General features: G+C 41.9%; 1 protein-coding gene across 2 annotated transcripts in view; it reads right to left on the bottom strand.

Annotated features, from left to right (window-relative positions):
- col15a1b (collagen, type XV, alpha 1b) overlaps positions 1 to 22,685 on the bottom strand; it is a 66,685-nt gene that overhangs the window by 35,774 nt on the left and 8,226 nt on the right. Inside the window, exon 1 of one of the 2 annotated variants that reach the window (XM_030751456.1) lies at positions 4,023 to 4,588. The exons of the other annotated variant lie outside the window; for it this stretch is intronic. Within the exon in view, the coding sequence (XP_030607316.1) occupies positions 4,023 to 4,407 (385 nt within the window). The 5' untranslated portion in view covers positions 4,408 to 4,588. Of the gene's footprint in view, positions 1 to 4,022; positions 4,589 to 22,685 lie in introns of those variants that run through there. 2 annotated transcript variants of the gene reach the window in all.

Genomic DNA, 22,685 nt, shown 5'->3' with positions numbered 1-22,685 from the left:
AGGGGTGCGACTACTTTGACTGACACGCGACTGACAGCGATCAGCTACACCTGCGCTGGACCTCTCACCTGTTTTTGTGCTGTTGTTGCCTTTTGGAGCATTTTAATGGAATCTGACAGAGAAACCAGCCTGCTGTGTGGTACAGCCTGTCCAAGAAGCTTGTGCTTCAGTTTTGCTGAGTGAAAATAGCACTAATTAGTTGATATGTTTGTCTGGGATTTGCGCCTGTATAGTTGATGAATGCAGCTTTCTAACCAAGCTTTGTAGGATTATGTTATGTTGTCGCATTTCATTGTTTACACTGGTCACTTCTGCTTCCAAATAATGCACATGGTGGCAGCCGAGACACAAATACTGAGGCTTCAAAACTAATGAGTGATGACACAGTAGTTGTGACCATCTTGTCTTGTCTATGCTCATTTTGCAATTTCATTCCAACTCTACACCAGGTTTGATGAAATTCAGCCTGGTAGTTTTTGCTCACCTTGAAAATAATGGCATTGCAATTACAGTATAATCTGGTGAGAGACTGATTTGGTAACGGAGATCTGGTGGGGATTTCCAGTCACAGCTTGGATGGCAGCCATTTCAAAATAGAGAATCATGTTCTCATTGTTACTGCTGTGAAGAGTTCACACGGTTCAAGTCATTCAAGTCATTGCCAAGGTCTGATAGAAGACCCAAACTGAAATGAAACATCAGATCTTCAAAAGATAAAATGTGGAGTCCCCCAAGGTTCAGTGTTAGGACCAAAGCTTTTTATTTTGTATATTAATGACATTTGTGAGGTGTCTAAAATGTTACACTTCATTTTGTTTGCAGATGACACAAATTTATTTTGTTCTGGGAATGAATTAAAAAACATCATGGACCATATGAGATGTCTAAACTTAATGAGTGGTTTAATTACAATAAATTATTGATAAACTGGAAAAAAACTAAATTTATGATTTTTAGTAACAAAACAATAGTTGATTCTAATACATTGACTATAGATGACAATCTAGTGGAACGAGTAAATGAAGTTAAATTTTTAGGAGTTGTTCTGGATCATAAACTTAATTGGAAATCTCATTTAAAACACATAAAACAAAAACTATGTAAAAGTATTGGACTTCTAAACAAAGTTAAAAACATTTTAGAACTGTTAACACTTCGGACATTATATTATTCATTTGTCATTCCATATTTGACTTATTGTACAGAGGTGTGGGGCAACACATATAAAACTAACATCAAGCTGCTGTTTGTGACGCAAAAGAAAGTTATAAGAGTCTTACACAATGTGAATGCTAGAGAACATACTAATAAATTGTTTATTCAATCAAATATTTTAATTAAGAGATTTGGTTAATTTAAAGATGTTATTAGTTATGTTTAAAGCCAGAAAAAGGCTATTGCCAATTAATTTACAAAAGTTTTTTGTTTTAAATTCAAGTGATAGAAACAATAGAAGGAAGCATGATTTTATGAGTAAATCCGTGCGTACTACTTTAAAACAAATGTGCATTTCTGTTTATGGAGTAAAATTATGGAACAGTTTGGATGATGAACTAAAAAAATGTTCTACAATAAATCAATTCAAAAGACTTTATAAGGAAAAAATGATTAAATCTCATGCAATTCTAAGTGAGTAATGAAGAGAATGATAATTGTTTGCAACTTATATTATTGATTTAAAGTATACGGCCATGTAAAAAAACATTTTTTGGAATTATTGAAAAAAGGGGCAGGTCTTCACAAGAACTTTTCTTCTTCCTGCTCCCTTTTCACTCATGTGTTGTAATAGAGTGTTTGATGTAATGGTTTAATTGAGTGAATAAACTGAAATTGAACTGAACTGAACTGAACTGTGAATATTGGACTTAGAATTTGGCTGCCAAAAACACTCCAAATAAATTCGAATGTTGCTGTATATTTATTACATGTGTAAATAGGGCCAAAGAATAGCTGAGACATCAGGATAAGGCAGCTTCGTGTGAAAGATGCAAATTTTAAAAATACTAAATGCACAAGGTGAAGACCGTCCCACTTTCTGATAAAAAATGTTTTTTTTATGTTGCTGTGAGCTTAGCTTTAAAATGTAGGCAATGAGCTGTTCACTAAGTGCTGTTTTTATACCTTCTCAATTTCTTTACCACATGTTATTCAATATATATTTGCATAAAGTTGTTCTTCTGCAACAATTAAATTACTTAGACGTGTTAGTTACTGCGCTGTTTTATCATACCCTTTATTTCAGTAGCTTCTAAAATAAAGTTTACTTTTTCAATCTGTAATGACATTTAAAACAAAAAACAAAAAAATCGAAATCATTCGTAAAATTAATAACCCCCTAAAAGTTACTGTTAAATGCTTATTTAGTCAAATCTTAATATAATTAGAAAACTTAGAGTAAAATAACAATTTAACTTAAAGAAGTTACTTCTTTGACATCACTGTTACAGGTCAAAATGATTCATAATTCTTAAAAAACAAATTCTATTAATTCTATTGCTTTTTTTTTATCACTTATGCTACTGCTCTACTTTTCACTAATATTTTCATGATCAGGTTCAAAATCAAAGAGTCATCATTAATAAATTCACCCAATACTCAGGCCTATGGTTGAGTTACTCGGGTCTCAGTTAGGATTCAAATAAATCAAACAGTACTTAATTAATTAGCTATTATTTATCTTATTTTCTTTATAATTATTATTTCATTTATTGTGAACTTCAAAACATGTAGTCTACCAGCCAGCTAATCATGGTCATTTCCCCCTCCTTATTGCTGCCTCTCAAACCTAATCCTCATCATGTTGGCCACATGGATGCCTAATCAGCTTGTGGAGACTTAGAAAACCAATATTAACTATGCATAACCTTTTAAACCCACCTCAGTCTTTGCATGCCACACAAAAGCTTCCTGCAGCTTGGCTCCCTCTGTCCAGACTTCTCAGACTATAGACTCGGCACAGTTAACATCAAGGTAAGACTCGATCACATACTGGTCAGCGCACAATAACCGGGGCTTCTGTCCTCCCATATGAGATACACTGAGGGGAAAGACCGTATAGGCCGACTCACCCACTGAACCATTAACATGACCTAGTAAACAAATAAAGAGAATCTGGGGCGCTAACAGGTGCAATCCTGTCACATTTATGCATAATTAGCTGCTTGATGGTTTGAAGCACAACTTCCTCTACAGTCATTCAGAAGCAGAGAAGGATTAAGTGGTGTTGCTGTGAAAGACTAGTCACTTATGTAATAATATAATACTGTAATATGTAATTGTATAAATTTTTATGAACGATTAAATGGAGCCACTTAACAGACAAGCCCACAAATAATGATCAGCCAGCTGCACTCGGGAAACCTGAGATCCTCATCGGCTAAATCCAGGCTTGGAGTTTCTTACACATCTTCACTGTCAGCAAAAAAGCCCAAAACACACCAAATGGCTGTTGCAGCATTGCTTTAAGGACATTGTAACAATTATTGTACAAATAAATCAACCTTTACAAGGGCACATGTAACCTTTTTGTTACAGAATGGTCAGTTTCAATCTGTTTCCAGTCTAAGAGATGATGAAGAAGAGCTTTACTTTTTTATGAAATACTGAAAAGTTTACACCAAAGAGGATCCATGTTAGGTCATAAAATTACTTGTAGTATGGTTGGCACATGTAGCACAGGTAACACTCACCTGTTTTCCAGACCTTAATACTGCGTTTAATTCTTTGTACTTTATCTACTGTACCACACACACGCATGCACACACGCACCAATAGATGCATCTGGGGCAATTAGGAGTTCAATATCTTGCCCCACACTTAGATATGCAAACTAAAGGAGCTGGGAATCAAACCACTAACCTGTCAGTTTGTAAATGACCCTCTAACTCTTGCGACTGCCTGCAACTTAGACAACCTTTCTTGAGAAGGTCACAAACCAAACAGCTGTGGATCTTTAGTCCAACTACCGACCAGTTTCCTCTCTAATTTTCCTAATGGTAGTACCAAACCTAATTAAAACTCACCACTCTTCCAGCGTTTCAGAGGTTTGTATGGGGACCTGCTTTTACTGCCTCCACCTGCAGCCTTCTCTTTAGGGAATGTCCAGTGATTTGCAGTGGTAAAACCAGACAGTGACACTCCAGTGCTGGGCTGAGTAGGGGTCAACATAGACCCTTCTGTGTGTGCACCATCCACAACTTTCTCTGTCACCTCGCCCACTTTTACTGCCCACTCTGCTGCTGTGGCCGGCGTGTGAGAAAATCCCGGGGAACTGATGGTTGGAGAGGTACCAGAAGGAGGAACGGTGGTGGTTTTAGGATTTGCGAAAAAGAAACTCCACCACTGGCCTCCCACAGGAGAGAAGAAGAGGAAGAAGAGCGCAAGGGAGAGGTGGACAGGTTCCATCATCTGCCCGTGTCTCTCACAAGCTGATGCTCTCTGATCTGTTTAACCGCAGCGTCAAAATACTGCACACGTGCAAACATGAGAGGTAAGCAGGTAGTGAAAGGTAAGGCAAGAATTAAACCTCTCACAACATATGAGAAGTTACTTGCAGTGGTGACTCCTGCAGGGTGTAGAAGTAATCCAGGAGATCCAGTAGGACAAAAAAGATTGAAAAAAACGACAAGCGGTTTGCCTCCAACTGCCTCTTCCCTTCCCTCTTCTTTATGACCTCCCTTTCTCTGGCAGTCTCTTTCTTTTACCCTGTTTCCAACTCCCTGACATCTCCTCTCCACACACCCCCACCCTCCTTTTTCCCTGTGTAATTATTGACTCCCCCTCTTCTGGAAGGGGCACTCTACAGCACAGCTGACTTGATTTTCTCTTCTGTTTCCTCTCAGACACGAAGATTAGAGTGTTAGTTAACCAGGCCTCAGTCCTCCACCTCCTTTCTTTTCTGTGCGTGTTCTGAAGATCTCACATGTAGTCTACCAATCATGACGCACCCTGTTAATACAGCAGAAGTGTCAGGGAACATATGAACACGTGGAGACTGTGACACAGGAATGTGGACCCCATGTATGTGCATCAGTAATAGAGTGTCTGAAATGCCTTTAAGGAAGTACTAATAATCTGCACCACACACTGTGCGAGGCTCTCAGTTGTTCAGGTCTTCATCATCAGCTTTAGAATAAGGTCAGGAAGCATCTTACTGTGGACACGTGGAAAACACAGAAAATTTTCTTCCAGCATGAAAAAGAAACATGTTTTTATTCACTCAATCTTTACCTTTGCTTATGAAGACGTGCCTTCCCTGAAGAATCACACCATGAAGTATGTGCAGGTCTTTTTTTTAATGTAAACCTCAATTATCTGGAAAGATGCTGATGTTATTCTGTAAATTTCATAAACTAATTGCAGTGTAGCTGGCTGATTGTGCCTTTACTGGATGTAACCTTAACAGATTTCATCATTAGTTGTGTGGTGTAGCCAGAATCCAAAGCAGGGGCAGAGCGTTTGGACCCTGGAGACTCCATAAATATCACCCCCAAAATTTGTTATTGTTGCCAGTTATATTTTAGTGTAAACTTAGAAAAAAAAAAGGCCTTTAATAAAGCTTTGAGTGCTGCCTTTTAAAGCTCGGCTTGTTCTACATTCTCAGTAACAGATAAGATAATCAGTTTGTTTCTCACTATTTTGGGAACGCTGCTTCATTCATTAGCCTGCTATTATTAAATATGAGCAATACAGGCATTATAGCTTAGCTGCTTTTCACATGATAATAGTCCCCTGTTCTGTCCCTGAACAAGATAAATGGTTATCTAAGTCCTCACCATCACTATCAAGTTTGAAACTATTTTTGTCCACCCTGCTTTGCAGTGGACTAAACCATTAGCAACTTAAGAGGGGGGTAATATACTGTGAAAGCTATAATGTTGTTTAAGATAAACATTAATTAACATTAATCGTTTGCTTCTTGTGTGAGAAATTCTTTTTTTTCTCAAAAATTCACATAAAACCACCATTTTAAATACACTCTCTTGTAATTCAGCTCTAACATATCTGGGTCTGAGTTTGCTGAACATCATACTAAATAAAAGTGCAGTGAATCAGGACTGAAAACATTGCACATGGAGGCTTATTATAAGGACACAGTGGGAAAGCTCTGCTTCACTGCTTCATCTCGTTTTGGATGTAGTTTTTTTTTTTTTTTGGCTATATTGCACATAGAAAACAACATAAGAAGAAAATAGAATAAAAAAAATGCTGCTGACCAGTCATAAGATTCTTTAAATGCTTCTTAGGTTAAAGCAGAAAGAAAATGGCTTTACCTTTAACAGTGAGCACTCATTAGCTCAGTAAAATTAAGATGATTGTTTCTTAATTGCAAAGAAAAAAAAAGTGTGGGCTCTGCTGCAGTTCACTGATCATGGAGCACAGACAGGGGCCCCGTGTTGCTGACGACAAAGGCATGCCTGTTCTGTTGTGCTGTGTCTATGTAACTGTTTGGTGAGGTCCAGGATGAAGCCTGGAGCGCTGCTAATTTCAGGATGGTTTAGTATATAGTTACAGCCTCAGGTTTTGTTGTAGTTTTCTGGGTCATGTTCTTAGTTACGGTTTATTTGTATCCTCAAGCCTTCTTAGTTTATTTCTCTGAGTTTTGGTCCTGCTTATAGGTTTTTTGTAATTTTATTCCTTTTCCCTCTGTGCTCCTGTCCTCCCGCTGCCTGCCTCCCTGTGTTGTCAAACCTGCATTTCTGTTTCCATGTTCAGTTACTTTCTGTTTTACTTTGATGGGTTTTTGACACGTCCTGTGTCTCGTTAGTCCTGATTTATTCCCACTGTGTTTTCCACCTGTTATGTTATGGTTAAACACCCTCAGTATATGATGAGCCTGACTCTAGTTCACTTATGTGGAACATTTTCTCTCTCTGTAAAATTATGATCTGTATTTCCCTGCTGGGTCAGAGCATCTCCAAAACTGCAGCTCTTGTGGGGTGTTCCTGGGGGTGGTCTGTAGTGGTCAGTATCTATCAAAATTGTCCAAGGATGGAACAGTGGTGAACCAGCGACAGGGTCATTGGTGGCTAAGGCTCAGTGATTCACATGGGGGAGTGAATGTGAGTCGATCCAACAGATGAGCTACTGTAGCTCAAATTGCTAAAAAAAAAAACTTCTCCTCGATCTGACAGAAAGGTGTCTGAATACACAATGAATCGCAGTTTGTTGTGTATCGAGCTGCACAGCTGCAGACCAGTCAGGGTGCCCATGCTGACCCCTGTACATCACCGAAAGCACCAGCAATGGGCACATGAGCATTAGAACTGGACCACAGAGCAGTAGAAGAAGGTGGCCTGGTCTGATGAATCATGTTTTCTTTTACATCATGTGGATGGCCAGGTGCATGTGTGTGGCTTACCTGGGGAACACCTGGCACCATGATGCACTATGGGAAGAAGGCAAGCCAGCAAAGGCAGTGTGATGCTTTGGGCAATGTTCTGCTGGAAAACCTTGGGTTCTGCCATCCGTGTGGATGTTACTTTGACACGTACCACCTATCTAAATGATGCAGAGGAGGAGCACAACAATGAGTTGGAGGTGTTGACTTGGCTTCCAAATTGCCCAGATCTCACTCCAATCGAGCATCTGTGGGATGTGCTGGACAAAGAAGTCTGATCCATGAAGGCCCCACCTAACAACTTACAGGACTTAAAGGATCTGCTGCTAAAATCTTTGTACCAGAGCACACCTTCAGGGGTCGGGGGTGGGATGGGGTGGGGTGTCCATGCCTCGATGGGTTGTTTCAGCAGCAAAGGGGGACCAACATAATATTAGAAAAGTGGTCGTTTCATTATCCATTTGGGAATGGGATGTTACGTTCTCCATTTGTGTTTCTTTTTTCATGTGTCACATTCAATGCACACTGCACTTACGTAACTGAACAGTCACCAAAATTTGTATCTGCAACAGAATTTTGTTCAAGTCATCACTAAATACAGAACCTGAAGAAGTACGGAGGCCACAGCAGTAGGGTGCGGTAGTGGCTTTAATTTTTTTTTTTTTTAAAAAAGAGAGAGAAAATTAGGTTTTCTAGCTTGTAAAATGGGATTTTGTACAAATCTGCAAATGTATCAGCTTTTTCTTAGTGTTTCAGTGTTGTAGCTGCAACAGAAATAGTTAGAGGTCAATAAGCTGTTAACAAACTAGGCCTCTCAGCTACATTCAAGCAGGAAATGAAAAAAAAAAGATGTGAGCAATTATGCATTATGGTGTCACAAAGTAAGAGACAGAAAGTTGTGCTTTCGTGTGCAAAGGATGGTGAGCCGCTCCACATTCTTATGAGTATTTTCAGACCCTCTTTTTTTCTATACATGGTGACCCCATTTAGGGCCCCTGGATTCCAGGAGGAGTAACCCCTTCACCCTTCACCTCTCTCTCACTTCCTGCTCTACCTAGCAACCACCCTAACAATAAACTCTAATTGGTTTACTGTCACAGCCAATCCCACAGATGAAGCTATGAATTTATTTACGGACAACATTTAAGTGGCTGTGGGAGACACAAATATCATTGTGTCAAATAGTATGAGATCTAAAGCAGTTTTAGTTATGTTTGTGAGGCTTCAGATACCAAAAGATGCCATTTTTAAACTAAGATGTGCCCTATTTTAGCCAAGTTATCAGAAAACACTGTTAATACATTTGTGTACATAAATGTATTAACATGAAGAAGCTGTATCAGTGTAACTAAGACACATGGACACATCAGGTCATTTCTAATATCAATATTTTCAGAATCAACACAATAATGGTGGTGATATAGACACAGCCATCAAAATCAACTGTAACATGTTGTGCTTTGTTCACACATGCTAACACTCTCCTGCCACCTTGTGGTCAGAAACAGTCAATTGCATAGACTTCAGAGAAGACCAGGTGAAATCAAACGGCCAGTAAGACAAAAAAAAAAGAAAAGAAAAAGATATATTGCCAGTTTTAGAGAGAAGACAAAATTTAACAACATGAAACACAAGTGAAAAGAAGGGTAGTGGAGAAGAAATGCTGACTGCTTTGTGGGAAGTCCTCGAGCAGTCTGAGCCTACTGCAGCATAACTGAGGGATGGAGCCGTTCTAAAAGTTCCAAGTCTTAAAAGCATAGACACACTGTAACATACTGGTGTGAGGTTAGTCTGTGTAAAATTAAAGCCACATTAACCATTAACTGAACTTGTGGCACTTTGAATAATAAAGCAATTCCATTCAGATGACACAATCACACAGTGAGTGCTGATCAAGAAGCACTTGATCTCAGCTAATGGGACTGTGACACACACAAAAAAAGTGACCATAACCACAAGAAAATATTTCTCTTACACATTACAAGGGAACATGTGCCGGAAAGATAAATAAGATAAAAACCTAGAATTTGATGTCACATTTGCTCTGTGTGTGTGTGTGTGTGTGTGTGTGTGTTTAGAAGCCCCAAGTGTGTGTGTGTGTGTGTCTGTGTGTGTTCTTGGTATTGTGTGTTTGAATGTACTTTGAGGTACTTTGCCAATTAGAGCGAAAGAGGTTTTGGCTCACAGTGTTAGAACAACAAAAGAACTCATTTACAAAGCAATACAGACAGTAACTTTGTTTTTTCTAAGGAAAAAAATGTAATTTATTTTTTATTTTTCATACACTCAAACGACAAAAAATGTCTATTCCACTCACAGGGTTTTATTTATTGTAGTTTCTTTCATTTCTGTGTGTGTGTGTGTGTGTGTGTATTTTACCCCAGTAGGTTTGACTGACACCTCCTCTTAACCAACCCTAAAACTTTTAGCTGGGTGGGTGGGCCGCACAGCTGTCAACAGAGAGGGACCTGTTCTCAGGTAAACGTTTAACTCACACACACACACACACACACACACACACACACACACACACACACACACACACACACACACACACACACACACACACACACACATTTTCAGACGCTCAAACACGTGCGGACACTGCAGCCACCAGCCAAGCAGTCAATGAAGCCTGTGTCGAGAAGCTGTTTTCCCACCCCTCCCTCCACTTCCACGCCTCATATGTATGTATTTTCATTTCATATTTCTAGGCCTTTCTATTTGAAAGAGTGGCCAAGAAAGGCTGCTCACACACTAAAAACCAACATTGTCAACATAAATGGTGAGTCATTATAGACATTAAACCTCTCATCAGCTTACACATGGCCAAAAGAACCACAGATAAGCCTCAGAAACACTACTACTAAAGTCAGGCCAACAGTAAAAATTGACAAGTCATTTGGTAGCTCCTTCAGGAAATTTGAATGTGATCTGTGATGGCAACTACAAAATACACAAAGGAAAAAAAAGTAATTTAAATGTGTATTTTTTATATTCAAAAACTGCTGGACAGTGAAATGGAAGCAACACGGTAGCTACACTAAAATCTGGAGTGCACAAATATTCATGCTGAGATGCTGATTTGCCAAACTTGTAATTGACTCTCCCATCACTGAGGGGCAGCAACACTTTCTAGGTGTGCTCCTGCACACAGTTAAGGTTCAGTGGGGATTGTATGAGTGTGATAGCATCTGTCTGTCTGATTGAATCTCCTTTGTGTCCAGGATGACAGGTGGGACACAAAGAATGCCGGGAATGTGAGAGATGATGGGAGACGTGCACAAACGCACACATACACAGTGGCACATGCACATACACACATGGAGAAATAGCCACACTCTTTGATCCACTGGCTCAACCCACTGCCACAGTGAAGACAAAAGGGGACCACCTGCAGAGAGGGGCACTGTGGCCTGGGAATGAGTCAAAATCTATCAGTCTCTAATAGATGTCTTCTGGATAGGTTCAAATAGGTTGTTACAGCCAAACCACCTCAAGCAGGGGTAAGAGTGCCCCCAAATCAGCAATTGTAGATTCATGAAGAAGTGTGTAAGCAAAAGAGAAAAATCATAACTGTATACTGTTATGGTGCACTGAAATAAGAACAAGTCAGCTTGATCTCCTCCTGCAAGTTGTTCCAGAGTCTAAAGCACTCTGCTGGGGATCTTAGGATGTGTTCAGGTTTGTAATGGATACATCTTACAATTTAAAAATGAAGTCAACACGTAACAGTGTAGGGACACTAATTGCCATTATGTGGATTCTTTCATGAGATTTAATAAGTTAAATCTTGTAGCAGTGTTGAATGCCAGTTCGGGTATAGTTGGCTTATTTTAGCTAGGACAGAAACACAACAACTTGGAATATTTTTTCTACCTAGAATGTAATGAAGGGATAGATCATTTTAAAGTTCCCTGTGTATAGGAAGGTTTAACATTTGTTTTAAAAATGTCTGAAAAATAATTGGACAACATACTTCACCTAGTTGTGAAAAGCTGACATATATTAACACCTAGATTCAAAGGAACTTTTTTAGATGTATAATAATAGCTTACGATTTATATGTATTATTGGAGTCTTACAGTTGGATGAGAAATACAACTGGGAATGATGTGCACAAAAATACATTGTTCAAAAATATTAAAGGCACACTTTGAACACACATCACATCACATCACATATCCACCCATCCATCCATCCATCCTGTTCCGCTTATCTGGGGCCGGGTCAGGGGGAAGCAGCCCAAGCAGAGAAGCCCAGGCTTCCCTCTCCCCAGCCACCTCCACCAGCTCATCCGGAGGGACCCCAAGGCATTCCCAGACCCCATGGCATAATATAATCTCTCCAGTGTGTCCTGGGTCTACACCGGGGCCTCCTCCCGGTGGAACATGCCCAGAACACCTCACCCAAGAGGGGCCCAGGAGGCATCCTTTCGGTCACTACCCAAAGCTCGTGACCATAGGTGAGGGTAGGTACGTAGATCGACCGGTAAATTGACAGCTTCATTTTTACACTCAGCCCCCTCTTCTGTCGATCTCTGGCTCCTTTCTCCCAACCCTCGTGAACAAGACCCCGAGATACTTGAACTCCTCTACCTGGGGTAGGAACTCGTCCCTGAGCCAGAGAGGGAACTCCACCCTTTTCCAGCTGAGGACCATGGCCTCAGACTTAGAGGTGCTGATTCTCATGGCAGCCGCTTCACACTCAGCTGCGAACCATTCCACTGCGAGCTGGAGGCCTCCGTGTGATGAATCCAACAGGACCGCATCATCCGCAAAGAACAGAGACGAGATTCTGAGGCCACCAAGGAAGAAGCCTTCCACCACCTGGCTACGCCTAGAAATTCTGTCCATAAAAATTATGAACAGAATCGCTGACAAAGAGTCCAACACCCACAGGAAACGAGTCTGACTTATTCCCGGCTATACGGACCAAGCTCTCACTGCGGTTGTAGAGGGACTGAATGGCCCGCAACAACGGGCCAGACACCCCATACTCCCGCAGGACCTCCCACAGGATACCCCGAAGAACCCGGGTGAATGCCTTCTCCAAGTCCACAAAGCACATCTAGGCTGGTTAGGCACACTCAAATATCCTCAAGAGGATAAAGATCTGGTCCAGCGTTCCATGACCAGGACGAAAACCGCATTGTTCCTCTTGGATCCAAGGTGCAACTAACAGGCGGACCCTCCTTTCCAGCACCCTGGCATAGACCTTACTGGGGAGGCTGAGGAGTGTGATGCCCTGAACGTTGGCGCACACCTTCTGGTCTCCCTTCTTAAAGATGGGGACCACCACCCCGGTCTGCCAATCCAGTGGCACCGCCCCAGATCTCCACGCGATGTTGCAGAGGCATGTCAACCAAGACAGCCCTACAGCATCCAGAGCCTTCAGGAACTCGGGGTGAATCTCATCCACCCTAGGGGCCCTGCCACCAAGGAGTTGTTTAATCAACTCAGTGACCTCACCCACGTGATGGGTGAGTCATCCCCCTTGTCCCCAGACTCTGCTTCCACTACAGAAGGCGTGTCAGTGGGATTCAGGAGGTCTTCGAGGTATTCTTATCACCGCCTGACTATAGCATCAGTTGAAGTCAGCAGCACTCCACCTGCACTATAAAGCGTGTAAGTGGAGCACTGCTTTCCCCTCCTGAGTCACCTGACGGTTTGCCAGAATTGCTTCAATGCCATCTGAAAGTCTTTTTCCATAGCCTCACCGAACTCCTCCCACACCCAAGTTTTTGCTTCAGCCACTGCCTGAGCCGCGTTCCACTTGGCCTGCTGATACCTGTCAGCTGCCTCCAGAGTCCCACAGGCTAACCAAGCCTGATAAGACTACTTCTTCAGCTGATTGGCTCCCTTCACCTCTGGTGACCACCATATGGTTCGGGGGTTACCACCACAACAGGCACCAACCACCTTGCAGCCACAGCTCTGAGCCGCAGCCTCGACAATGGAGGTGCAGAACATGGTCCATTCAGACTCAATGTCCTCTCTCAGAATGTTGTTGAAGTTCTGCAGGAGGTGGGAGTTGAAGATCTCGCAGACTGAGGCTTCTGCCAGGCATTCCCAGCACACCCTCACAACACATTTAGGTGTGCCAGGTCTGTCCAGCATCTTCCACTGCCACCTGATCCAACTCACCACCAGGTAGTGATCAGTTGACAGCTCAGCTCTTCTCTTCAACCGAATGTCCAGAACATACAGCCACAGATCTGATGATATGATTACAAAATCAATCATCGACCTGTGACCTAGGGTGTCCTGGTGCCACAGGCACTTATGGACATCCTTACGTTTAAACATGGTATTCATTATGGACAAACTGTGGTTTGCACAGAAGTCCAATAACAGGACACCATTCGGGTTCAGATTGGGCAAGCCGTTCCTCCCAATCACGCCCCTCCAGGTCTCACTGTCATTGCCCATGTCAGCGTTGAAGTCTCTTAGCAAGACGATGGTGTCACCGAATGGAGCACCCTCAAGCACCCTGCCCAGCGACTCCAAAAAGGGTGGGTACTGTGAACTGTCATTCGGTGCTTAAGCACAAACAACAGTCAGGACCGGTTCCCCGGCCGAAGGCGCAGGGAAGCAACCCTCTCGTCTACCGGTGAAAACTCCAACGTACAGGCAGCAAGCCGGGGGGATACAAGAATACCCAGCCCAGCTCGCCACCTCTCACCGAGGGGAAATTCCAGACTGGAACAGAGTCCAGCCCCTCTCCAGGAGACTGGTTCCAGAGCCCAGGCCATTTGTTGAGGTGAGCCCGACTACATCTAGCTGGTATCTCTCAATCTCACACACTAGCTCAGGCTCCTTCCCCACCAGAGAGGTGACATTCCATGTCCCAATAGCCAGTCTCGATAGCCGGGAATCGGTCGGCCAGGGCCTCCGCCCTTGGCCACTGCCAGACACACACTGCACCCGACCCCTATGATGCCTGCTGCGGGTGGTGGGCCTGCAGGAGGGCCTACATCACATCTCAGTGGGGAAAAAAAAAAATCATGCTAGATATCTATACACACATGGACTGGAATGAAAGGATACTCCATCACAGTCAGGGTGCTGGTGTCTGGCCTGTACAGGTCTGTGTGTCCCTCCATAGATTTGCCTCCCCAGGCGATCACTGACCCATCACCAAACCGGTAATGCTGAATGATGTTACAGGCAACATAACATTCTCCACGGCTTCTCCAGACCCTTTCACGTCTGTCACACATGCTCATGGTGAACCTGCTTTCATCTGTGAAAAGCACAGGGCGCCAGTGGTGGACCTGCCAATTCTGGTATTCTATTGCACGTGTCAGGCTCCACAGTGCCGGGCAGTGAGCACAGGGCCCAATAGAGGTTGTCAGACCCTCAGGCCACCCTCATGAAGTCTGTTTCTGACTGTTTGGTCAGAGACGTTTACCACACCGACCCAGACACCAGATACTTCTACAGCCCTGTCCAGCTCTACCAGAGTAACTGCTGCCTGTCCTCTGGAATCTCTTTTGCGCTCTTGAGACTGTGACGAGAGACACAGCAAACCTTCTGGCAATGGCATGTATTGATGTGCCATGCCAGAGGAGTTGGACTACCTGTGCAACCTCTGTAGGGTCCAGGTATCACCTCATGCTACCAGTAGTAACACTGACCCTAGCCAAATGAAAAAGTAGTGAAAAAACAGTCAGAAAAGATGAGGAGGGGAAAATGTGAGTGTCCTCCTCCTGTGAAACCATTCCTGTTTTGGGGGTTGTCTCATTGTTGCCCCTCTAGTGCTCCTGTTTTTAATTTCATGAACACCAAAACAGCTGAAACTGATTAACAACCCCTCTCTGCTACTTAATGACCAGATCAATATCCCAGAAGTTTAACTGTCTTGATGCTAAACAGGGAAATTATAAACAGAGAACAGTAAAGGGCCACGGCCTGAGCCTTGAGGCATCTCATAAGTAAATCTGAGAACTTTTAAAGACACCAAAAAAAAGATGTTTGGTCACTGTCAATGTACTAAAGAACATCTGTGCTCACTCAGTTTGGCCATCACTAAACCCAACTATAGTTTATCAAAATGCCCAATCCCATTCATATAATCAGTAACCTGTAACAATTTTTTTCCAAGACCTTGCCATGGATGGGAAGTTTATATAGAAGTTATTTAAATGTTTGAAAAAAAAAAAAATCAGATATTCAGGTAGTTAATGTGATGTGAAAGAGAAATTAATAATGGCTTGGACAAGTTTACTGTAATGTTCCTTTAAAAAATGTTTTTAATGGTATATAGTATGAATAGCAAAATCTTTTTCTAAGCGTGGAAAAAGAGGGGGAAGATAAGGAGAGCGTGGGAGGGACAAAAGAATAGAAACAGACACAGGCAGGAGCTCCTCATGAACAGAGGTTAAAACAAGAGAGAACGGAAGAGATAAAAGGAGAAGGCAAGAAAACGAGAAAATTGTGAGTCAGAGTCTGGCCTCAGGGCAGGAGTAACCCAAACAAATGACCTGCCCACACAGACACAGAGTAACTGAAGACAGAACCTACAGTCTAAAAGCTGGGTTTCAGCGATACACATTCTTACATTTGAGCACACAGGTGCACCACACATTTCTGAATGTGTCCCATTTTGAGTCACAGATCCTATTCAGAGTCATATATATATATATATATATATATATATATATATATAATAATTGTGGATAATGACTATGGCACACATACGGCTGTAGAAGTCATGGGGCTAATACAATATAGTCTCAACAACAGTTAACTAGACAAATCAAGAAGGTAAATTTAGTTGAACTATTAGATTAGGTTTCCTCCCTGTCTTAGAGATCTAAATATCACAGAGTGGACAAACTGGGTGCTTTAACAAGATCACTCAAAGGTTAAACGTGCTTGTGTTGTAAACCAACCAACCCGCAGGTATGCCCTTTTACCAAGAATCCCAATAAGTTAAAGTTTTGTCCTGTGTAACCTCTGATCTCAAAGTAGAACCAGGTTTTCACAGATAATATCATCAGTAATCACTTAAACAAATACTTTACAGCTGCACTGAGAAATATGTTTTAATTAATATTAAACAAAAGAATTGGTGTGAATGGTTGTCTGTCTCCCTCTCTGTTAGCACCACATTAAACTATGAAAAAGGACCCATTAGTATCAGATATACAGTTATATATACGTTTGCTCACATTAGATTCAATGAACTGTAGCAACAAAACTCCTACAGTATATTGCAATGCAGTCAAAATTCAGACAACATTTAAAGTCCTGTTAGCTTCGCTATGACCTCCAGTGCCTGACACAAAGGACAGGCCCTTTAGCTGCTTAAATCTCCACGATAATCATTAGGCGAACACATTTGTTTTGCATTGGCCAAACATATATTAGTGAGAGTGTTGTACAAAACAGTAAATTGTAGTATGAAAACCAAAATAATGAGGTGAAAGAAGGGAATTCTCTCTTGGATTGCCAATATGAGAAACACATTTTATATAGTGATTTGATGATTTTAACATAAAAATATAGGTTACTGATTGTAATGTTAAGCATTAAGGCCAGCTCAATTTTAAAGATGAATGAAATCAAGTCAAATTAGAGCTTTGTACATGTGATTGCAGCGTTCACTGTAACAAGGAAGCTGATGGGTTTTAATGGTTCACAAGCTGCCTGTGAGTCACAGGTCATTAAGACATTAACAAATCTGCTACAGATGAACTTCTGACCTTGAACACACACACACGCACACACACACGCACGCGCACAAACACACGCACGCACACACACACACACACACACACACACACACACACACACACACACACATGCACACACACAGTTTGATCAATGACACACTGTAAAGCCTACAGAATATTTCAGATAGAGGACTGCATTGTTTGGAGTTGTTAGGAGGTCAGAGGTGGACATCTGCAGAGGGGCAGATTCCATTACATCAAGTCCCCGTAACTGTTGCCCCATCGTGCCTACAGCCCCTTTCCCCTCTTCTCACCCTTACTTCACCTCTGGAAACACACAGTCATGCAGAGACACACAGAGAAAAAAAAAGAGGTCATTACCATGAGGTTTAGTGATGTTTTTGCCTCAGGCCATAAAAGTATGCTGAGGTAGATGGTACAGCTGGACACAGAGGGCCAATGTAATAGACAGAGACAGGTAAATATGAAATGATCCCAACAGTTGGTTTTCTAAAAGTGTAAATTCTGACGAACTATTTACATCTGCTTATGTCCTGCTTATGCATGTGTAAGGCACAGGGAACTGAATGTGAGATATTCGACGTGTGTGTGTGTGTGTGTGTGTCTGTGTTGGGATGTTTGCTCAGCTGCAAATGTTCTCAGAGCCTCTTGCATAGCCTCGTGTCCTGCTCCGATACAAATGTTAATGAAACACAAGGGAGGCACTGTAAGGGGGAACTCTTTAGATTTAAGATTTAATTCGAGATTTAATTCATTCATTATCATAGTCATAATATATAAGGTGTGAATCCCACTGGGCAACAAAGTAGAAATTTTAAACAGATATTGGACTGTAGGAAGATTTGGACCAGTGAAGTTCTTCAGGTCAGTGATGTCATTCCTGTTTGTGTTTTGGAGGGCTCTCCATTGTGCATTGTGACAGATCTTCACTGTGAACTGTCTGGAATGAAAGGCAACCTTTAGAGAGATGTGACAGGAAAATATTATCTCATATTCACTCCACATGTCCCTCTGGCAGAGTACCATCGATTGCCATCCACCCACTCTGCACCACAGAAATCACGATTGTTCAGAACTACAGCTGTAAAATGCTGCACAGTGTCGATTTAATCCTGCTCTCTCTGCGCATCTGCTAGCAGAGGGGTATACAGGTGTAACTCTAGGAGACAAGTAAACTTTCATATTATTCATTTACACCTGCTGCAGTCTCATTTCTCCAAAAGCTTAATCTACAACTTTGTTTATAAAAGTTAAAAAAAATTTTTTAGTAAAAGTGAAGTCATTAAATCTTTGTCTGGACTTTTGAAACAAATGAAATCCTGTCCATCCATCCAGCCATCCTCTGCTGCTTATCTGGGGCCTTATCGTGGAGCAGGAGCCTGAGCAGAGAAACCCAGACCTCCTTCTCCCCAGCCACCTCCTCCAGCTCATTTAGGGGGGAACACTGAGGCATGCGAGGCAAAATGAAGCAAAAACTGATTTTGTGTGTGTCTGAATTCACTGAATTTTACAACACAAGCTCGAAAGCTTGGAAACAGCTTTTCATTCATTTGGACATGACATCTGCGTGTTTGTTGTACAAGCTACATCACTGTTGTAGGCAGCTATGTGTTCCTCCCAATAGCTCTACAGTTCCTTTAAAGCTCTGGAGGTGATGAGAGAAAGAGGTACATCAAACAGGATTACATCCTGCTGGAAGTTTTGAAAACTTGGTCCTCTGTACTACTCCTGTATTCCTCTGCTGCCCCCTTAAAGAATGGACTGACCGCTGCAGCATGTGTAAAAGCCTACCCTTCCATCTTGTTTTTGCCCCCCCCCAACCACTACAGCAATTGCAATAAATGGCTGCCCCTCCCTAAGCGTGGTTATACTGGATGCTTCTTCCTGTTAAAGGAAGTTTTTCCTTACAACGGTTGCCAAGTACTTGCTCACAGGGGGATCATCTGATTGTTGCTGTTTCCTCTCTGATACAGTAGAATCACCTTGGGGTGACTGAATTAAAATGGAATTGAATTTAAATCAAATTTATCATTCTTCCAGTCACAGAGCTGCTGATCATGCTTTCCAGTTAACGATATTTTTCCCCTGGTCAGTGACTATCGTCTTAAATGGCTATTCTAATTCGTGTGTGGCTTTAAAGAACCGAATAAAGTGGATCAATGTAAGCGGGATTAGCTGGTCCTAGTTGTCGGCTCCTCTGAGCGCCCTAAAGAGAACGGGCCTGTGGTCATTCTCTGGCAGACGACTGGGTTTCATGAAACCAGATGACTCACTCACTCATCAGCAGCACTGAAAGCCAATGCAGAGACCAAAGAGCTGACACTGAGTGCACATCCACAGTGCCTCCGGGGCTAAGCAGAGGCTAAGCAAAAGGGAAATGCCTGAGCCGACACGTCTAATCTAAAATAGTAAACAGTCGGCTGTGACACACAATGTCACAACACAGAACCCGGAAGAACTGATGTGCACTGGGCTGAAAGCTTTTTTGTGAGGAAGGAAAATTGTTACACGGGTAATGTTTATGAGCTCGATCCTGAATTGAGAGTTTGCATTGCGCTACTCTTCCATAACATTCCATCTGAGCTCAGAGTACAGCATCATGAAGATGAAGTTTGCATTGCATTGGGGGATTTAGAGTTTTCACAGACAGAGTGTTAGTGTGTGTTTATGTAACACTCTCTATCTGCAAACAGGAAAAAATGGGCATGAGTTGCGTACCCACAGAGTCAGACCCAAATATGCAAAGTCGTACCCAAGCGTAAACATGCAGAAGAACTGTGTACTGCCAACCTTTCCCTTTAAACTTGGAAATTTGATAGAAGTAAATGAGTGACTGCAATGTTATGTGTGAGTGCTGCAGTTTGTCACATTAAAGAAAGCGGAGGAGGATTTAGACAGTTTGAAGTGTACCGTGACGTTCTGGATGCTTGTTATGAAGCTCTGTTATGGACGACCTGATTCAGTAAAACCCATGAAAAAGGTCTTTTGACATCAGTCTGCAGTGGAAGGTTTAGGGGTGAGGATTTAACATAGGTAGTCCCATTGTGTTCATATTGTGACAGAAGAAGTAATCACTCTGAACGCTGTTCTCTGCTCTAACAATGCTTTTTGTTTGCCCCTTCGACTGAACTGCATCACTGTCAACAACAATAATAATAAGAGGAGGATTCAGTCAGATCAGACAGTAAACAGTCTTTGGTATGAGGTCAGTTTAACGTCTGATGGTGCATTTGCGAAAATAGATGAGTTAATTACCCAGAGAATTCACATGAAGCAAGTTGGATACAAATTGCACAGATAATAAACATGAACATTTATAATACTTTTTCATTTCCAGGGAACACTTCTGAAAGACAAGCTGTTCTTTGAGAGACTGAATCTCAACACTGATTTAAGACTGATCGCTATACTGCATTCAGTTTAAATCAAGATTAATACTTGAAATACTTGTGAGAGGAACTAACAATTCAATTCAATTTTATTTATATAGGGCTAAATCACAACATACAATCACCTCAAGGTGCTTTGTATTGTAGGTAAAGACCCTATAATAATACAGAGAAAACCCAACAGTCAAAACGACCCCCTATGAGCAAGCATTTAGGGACAGTGGGAAGGAAAAACTCCCTTTTAACCGGCGGAACCAGGCTCAGGGAGGGGCAGCCATCTGCCGGGACCGGTTGGGGGTGAGGAGAGAGAGACGGGACAAAAGACATGCTGTAGAAGAGAGACAGAAATGAATAATAACTGATGATTAAATGCAGAGTGAAGTATAAAGACTCAACAATGAGAAGGAAACCCTGGACTCCTCTCATAGGTCAGGTTATGATGTCAGATTGACGGGCAGTTACTGTCTCAGTAGCTCTAAACTCACTTTCATCTCTGCACTGAGGCTTTCAACAGTGTAGATGCTGTGGATGATTGAGAACTGAGGAGCCACAAGTCTTACATAAGAGACACAGCAGGTCACCACTGACAGCAGCCATACAGAGAGAATCTGATATACTGGCACGCAGAGCTATGTCTTTGTGTTTTTTACCCATATGACATTAGCAGTTAAAGCCACGGCTGCAGTCACAGTCACAGCTATAGCCTGTCTCTGCACATGTACATTGATTGTTGAGTTTTCTCTGTAATAATCGTAGGGTCTTTACCTTACGACATAAAACACCTTGAGGCGACTCTTTGTTGTGATTTGGTGCTATAAGATCAAAACTGAATACGAATAAAGAGTGTATCTGTATTTAACGCCACACAATTTGGACTTGTCGTAGTAGGGGTAACGCGTTAATGATGGCTGCATTCCATTCGAGTGAGATCATGCTGGTTCACTAGCATGGCCTGCAGGGACACATAATAGAGTTGAAGCATCATTTATTCCACTGGTGCTTTCCCTCCTGTGGTTAGCACAGTGGACCCACTCATGTGCTGGGCCACACGTTTGATTTGGTTCTGTCGTTTGGCATATCTGCGCATATCTGCAATGTTGAGGATGCATCTTTCTCTGACCACATGCCTACCATTTTTGTAGTCTGTGTTCTCGAGGCAGGAGTCACTACCAGTGCTCGTGCCCCACTCTCTCGCCTAATCACATCGACTATACTGCTGAGCATGTTTGCTATAGCTTACAAAGACTCCATGCTGACCAGCTGAGCCTTATCACTTATATCTCGTGTACATGCAGAAGAATCCTTAAACTCTTGTAACACTATTTGCACTGATGTTCTTGATTCTGTCGCTATTTTGAGATCATACCGCTCTAAATTAAAGCATCAGCCTTAGATAAATGAGTCCACCCAGGCACTCAGACAACAATGATGGAGGGCAGAAAGAAAGTGGAAAAAAGACAAATTGCAAGTATCTTGTTAAGAAACTCTCTGAACCGATATCAGGAGGCTGTCATGGTCTCAAGAAACACATTTCTCTGCCTCACACACTTTTCTAAAATGTTTGTTGATAAAATCTCACTTCTCAGAACCAATCCTACATCATACAATTACGAGCCACCCAGCTCTTCCACCTTCACTTCTATATTTGATCATTTTGAGCCCGCTTCACTCTCTGGCCTAACTAATAGTGTTGACAGATTAAAGCCTGCTACTGGTAGATCAGACAGCATTCCCTCTCATCTGTTTAAACAAGTTTTTAATGTCATTAGGTCATCAGTTCTAACTATTATAAATGCTTGTTTTGTCTCAGGGAGAGTGCCAGCCTACTTTAAACATGCAAATGTACATACTCTCGTCAAGAAAACAAATCTTGACCCCACAGATCCATCAAATTTTAGACTCTCCCCTTTTTTTCTAAATTATTGGTACTTCAAGGTTCCATTCTCGGTCCAGTTCTGTTTTCATTGCATATGCTTCCACTTGGGTCTATAATTAAAAAATATCATGTTGCTTAACACTTTTATGCAGATGATACTCAGATTTACCTCCCTCTTAAACCTGGCTCCAAAATCTCTGCAAATTCTTTAACCTGCTGCCTAGCTGAGGTTAAAACTTGGTTATCACAAAATTTTCTTAATCTCAATGAAAATAAAACTGAAAAAAAAAAAAAGAGTGATTCCGAGTGATGATCGATTTTGTAATCGTATCATCAGATCTGCGGCCGTATGTTCTGGACACTCGGGTGAAGAGAGGAGCT

This window comes from Archocentrus centrarchus, chromosome 17, assembly GCF_007364275.1.
Source record: "Archocentrus centrarchus isolate MPI-CPG fArcCen1 chromosome 17, fArcCen1, whole genome shotgun sequence".
Classification (NCBI taxonomy): domain Eukaryota; kingdom Metazoa; phylum Chordata; class Actinopteri; order Cichliformes; family Cichlidae; genus Archocentrus; species Archocentrus centrarchus.
The sequence above is the reverse complement of the archived record's forward strand: the minus strand, read 5'-3'. Positions and strand labels throughout refer to the sequence as shown.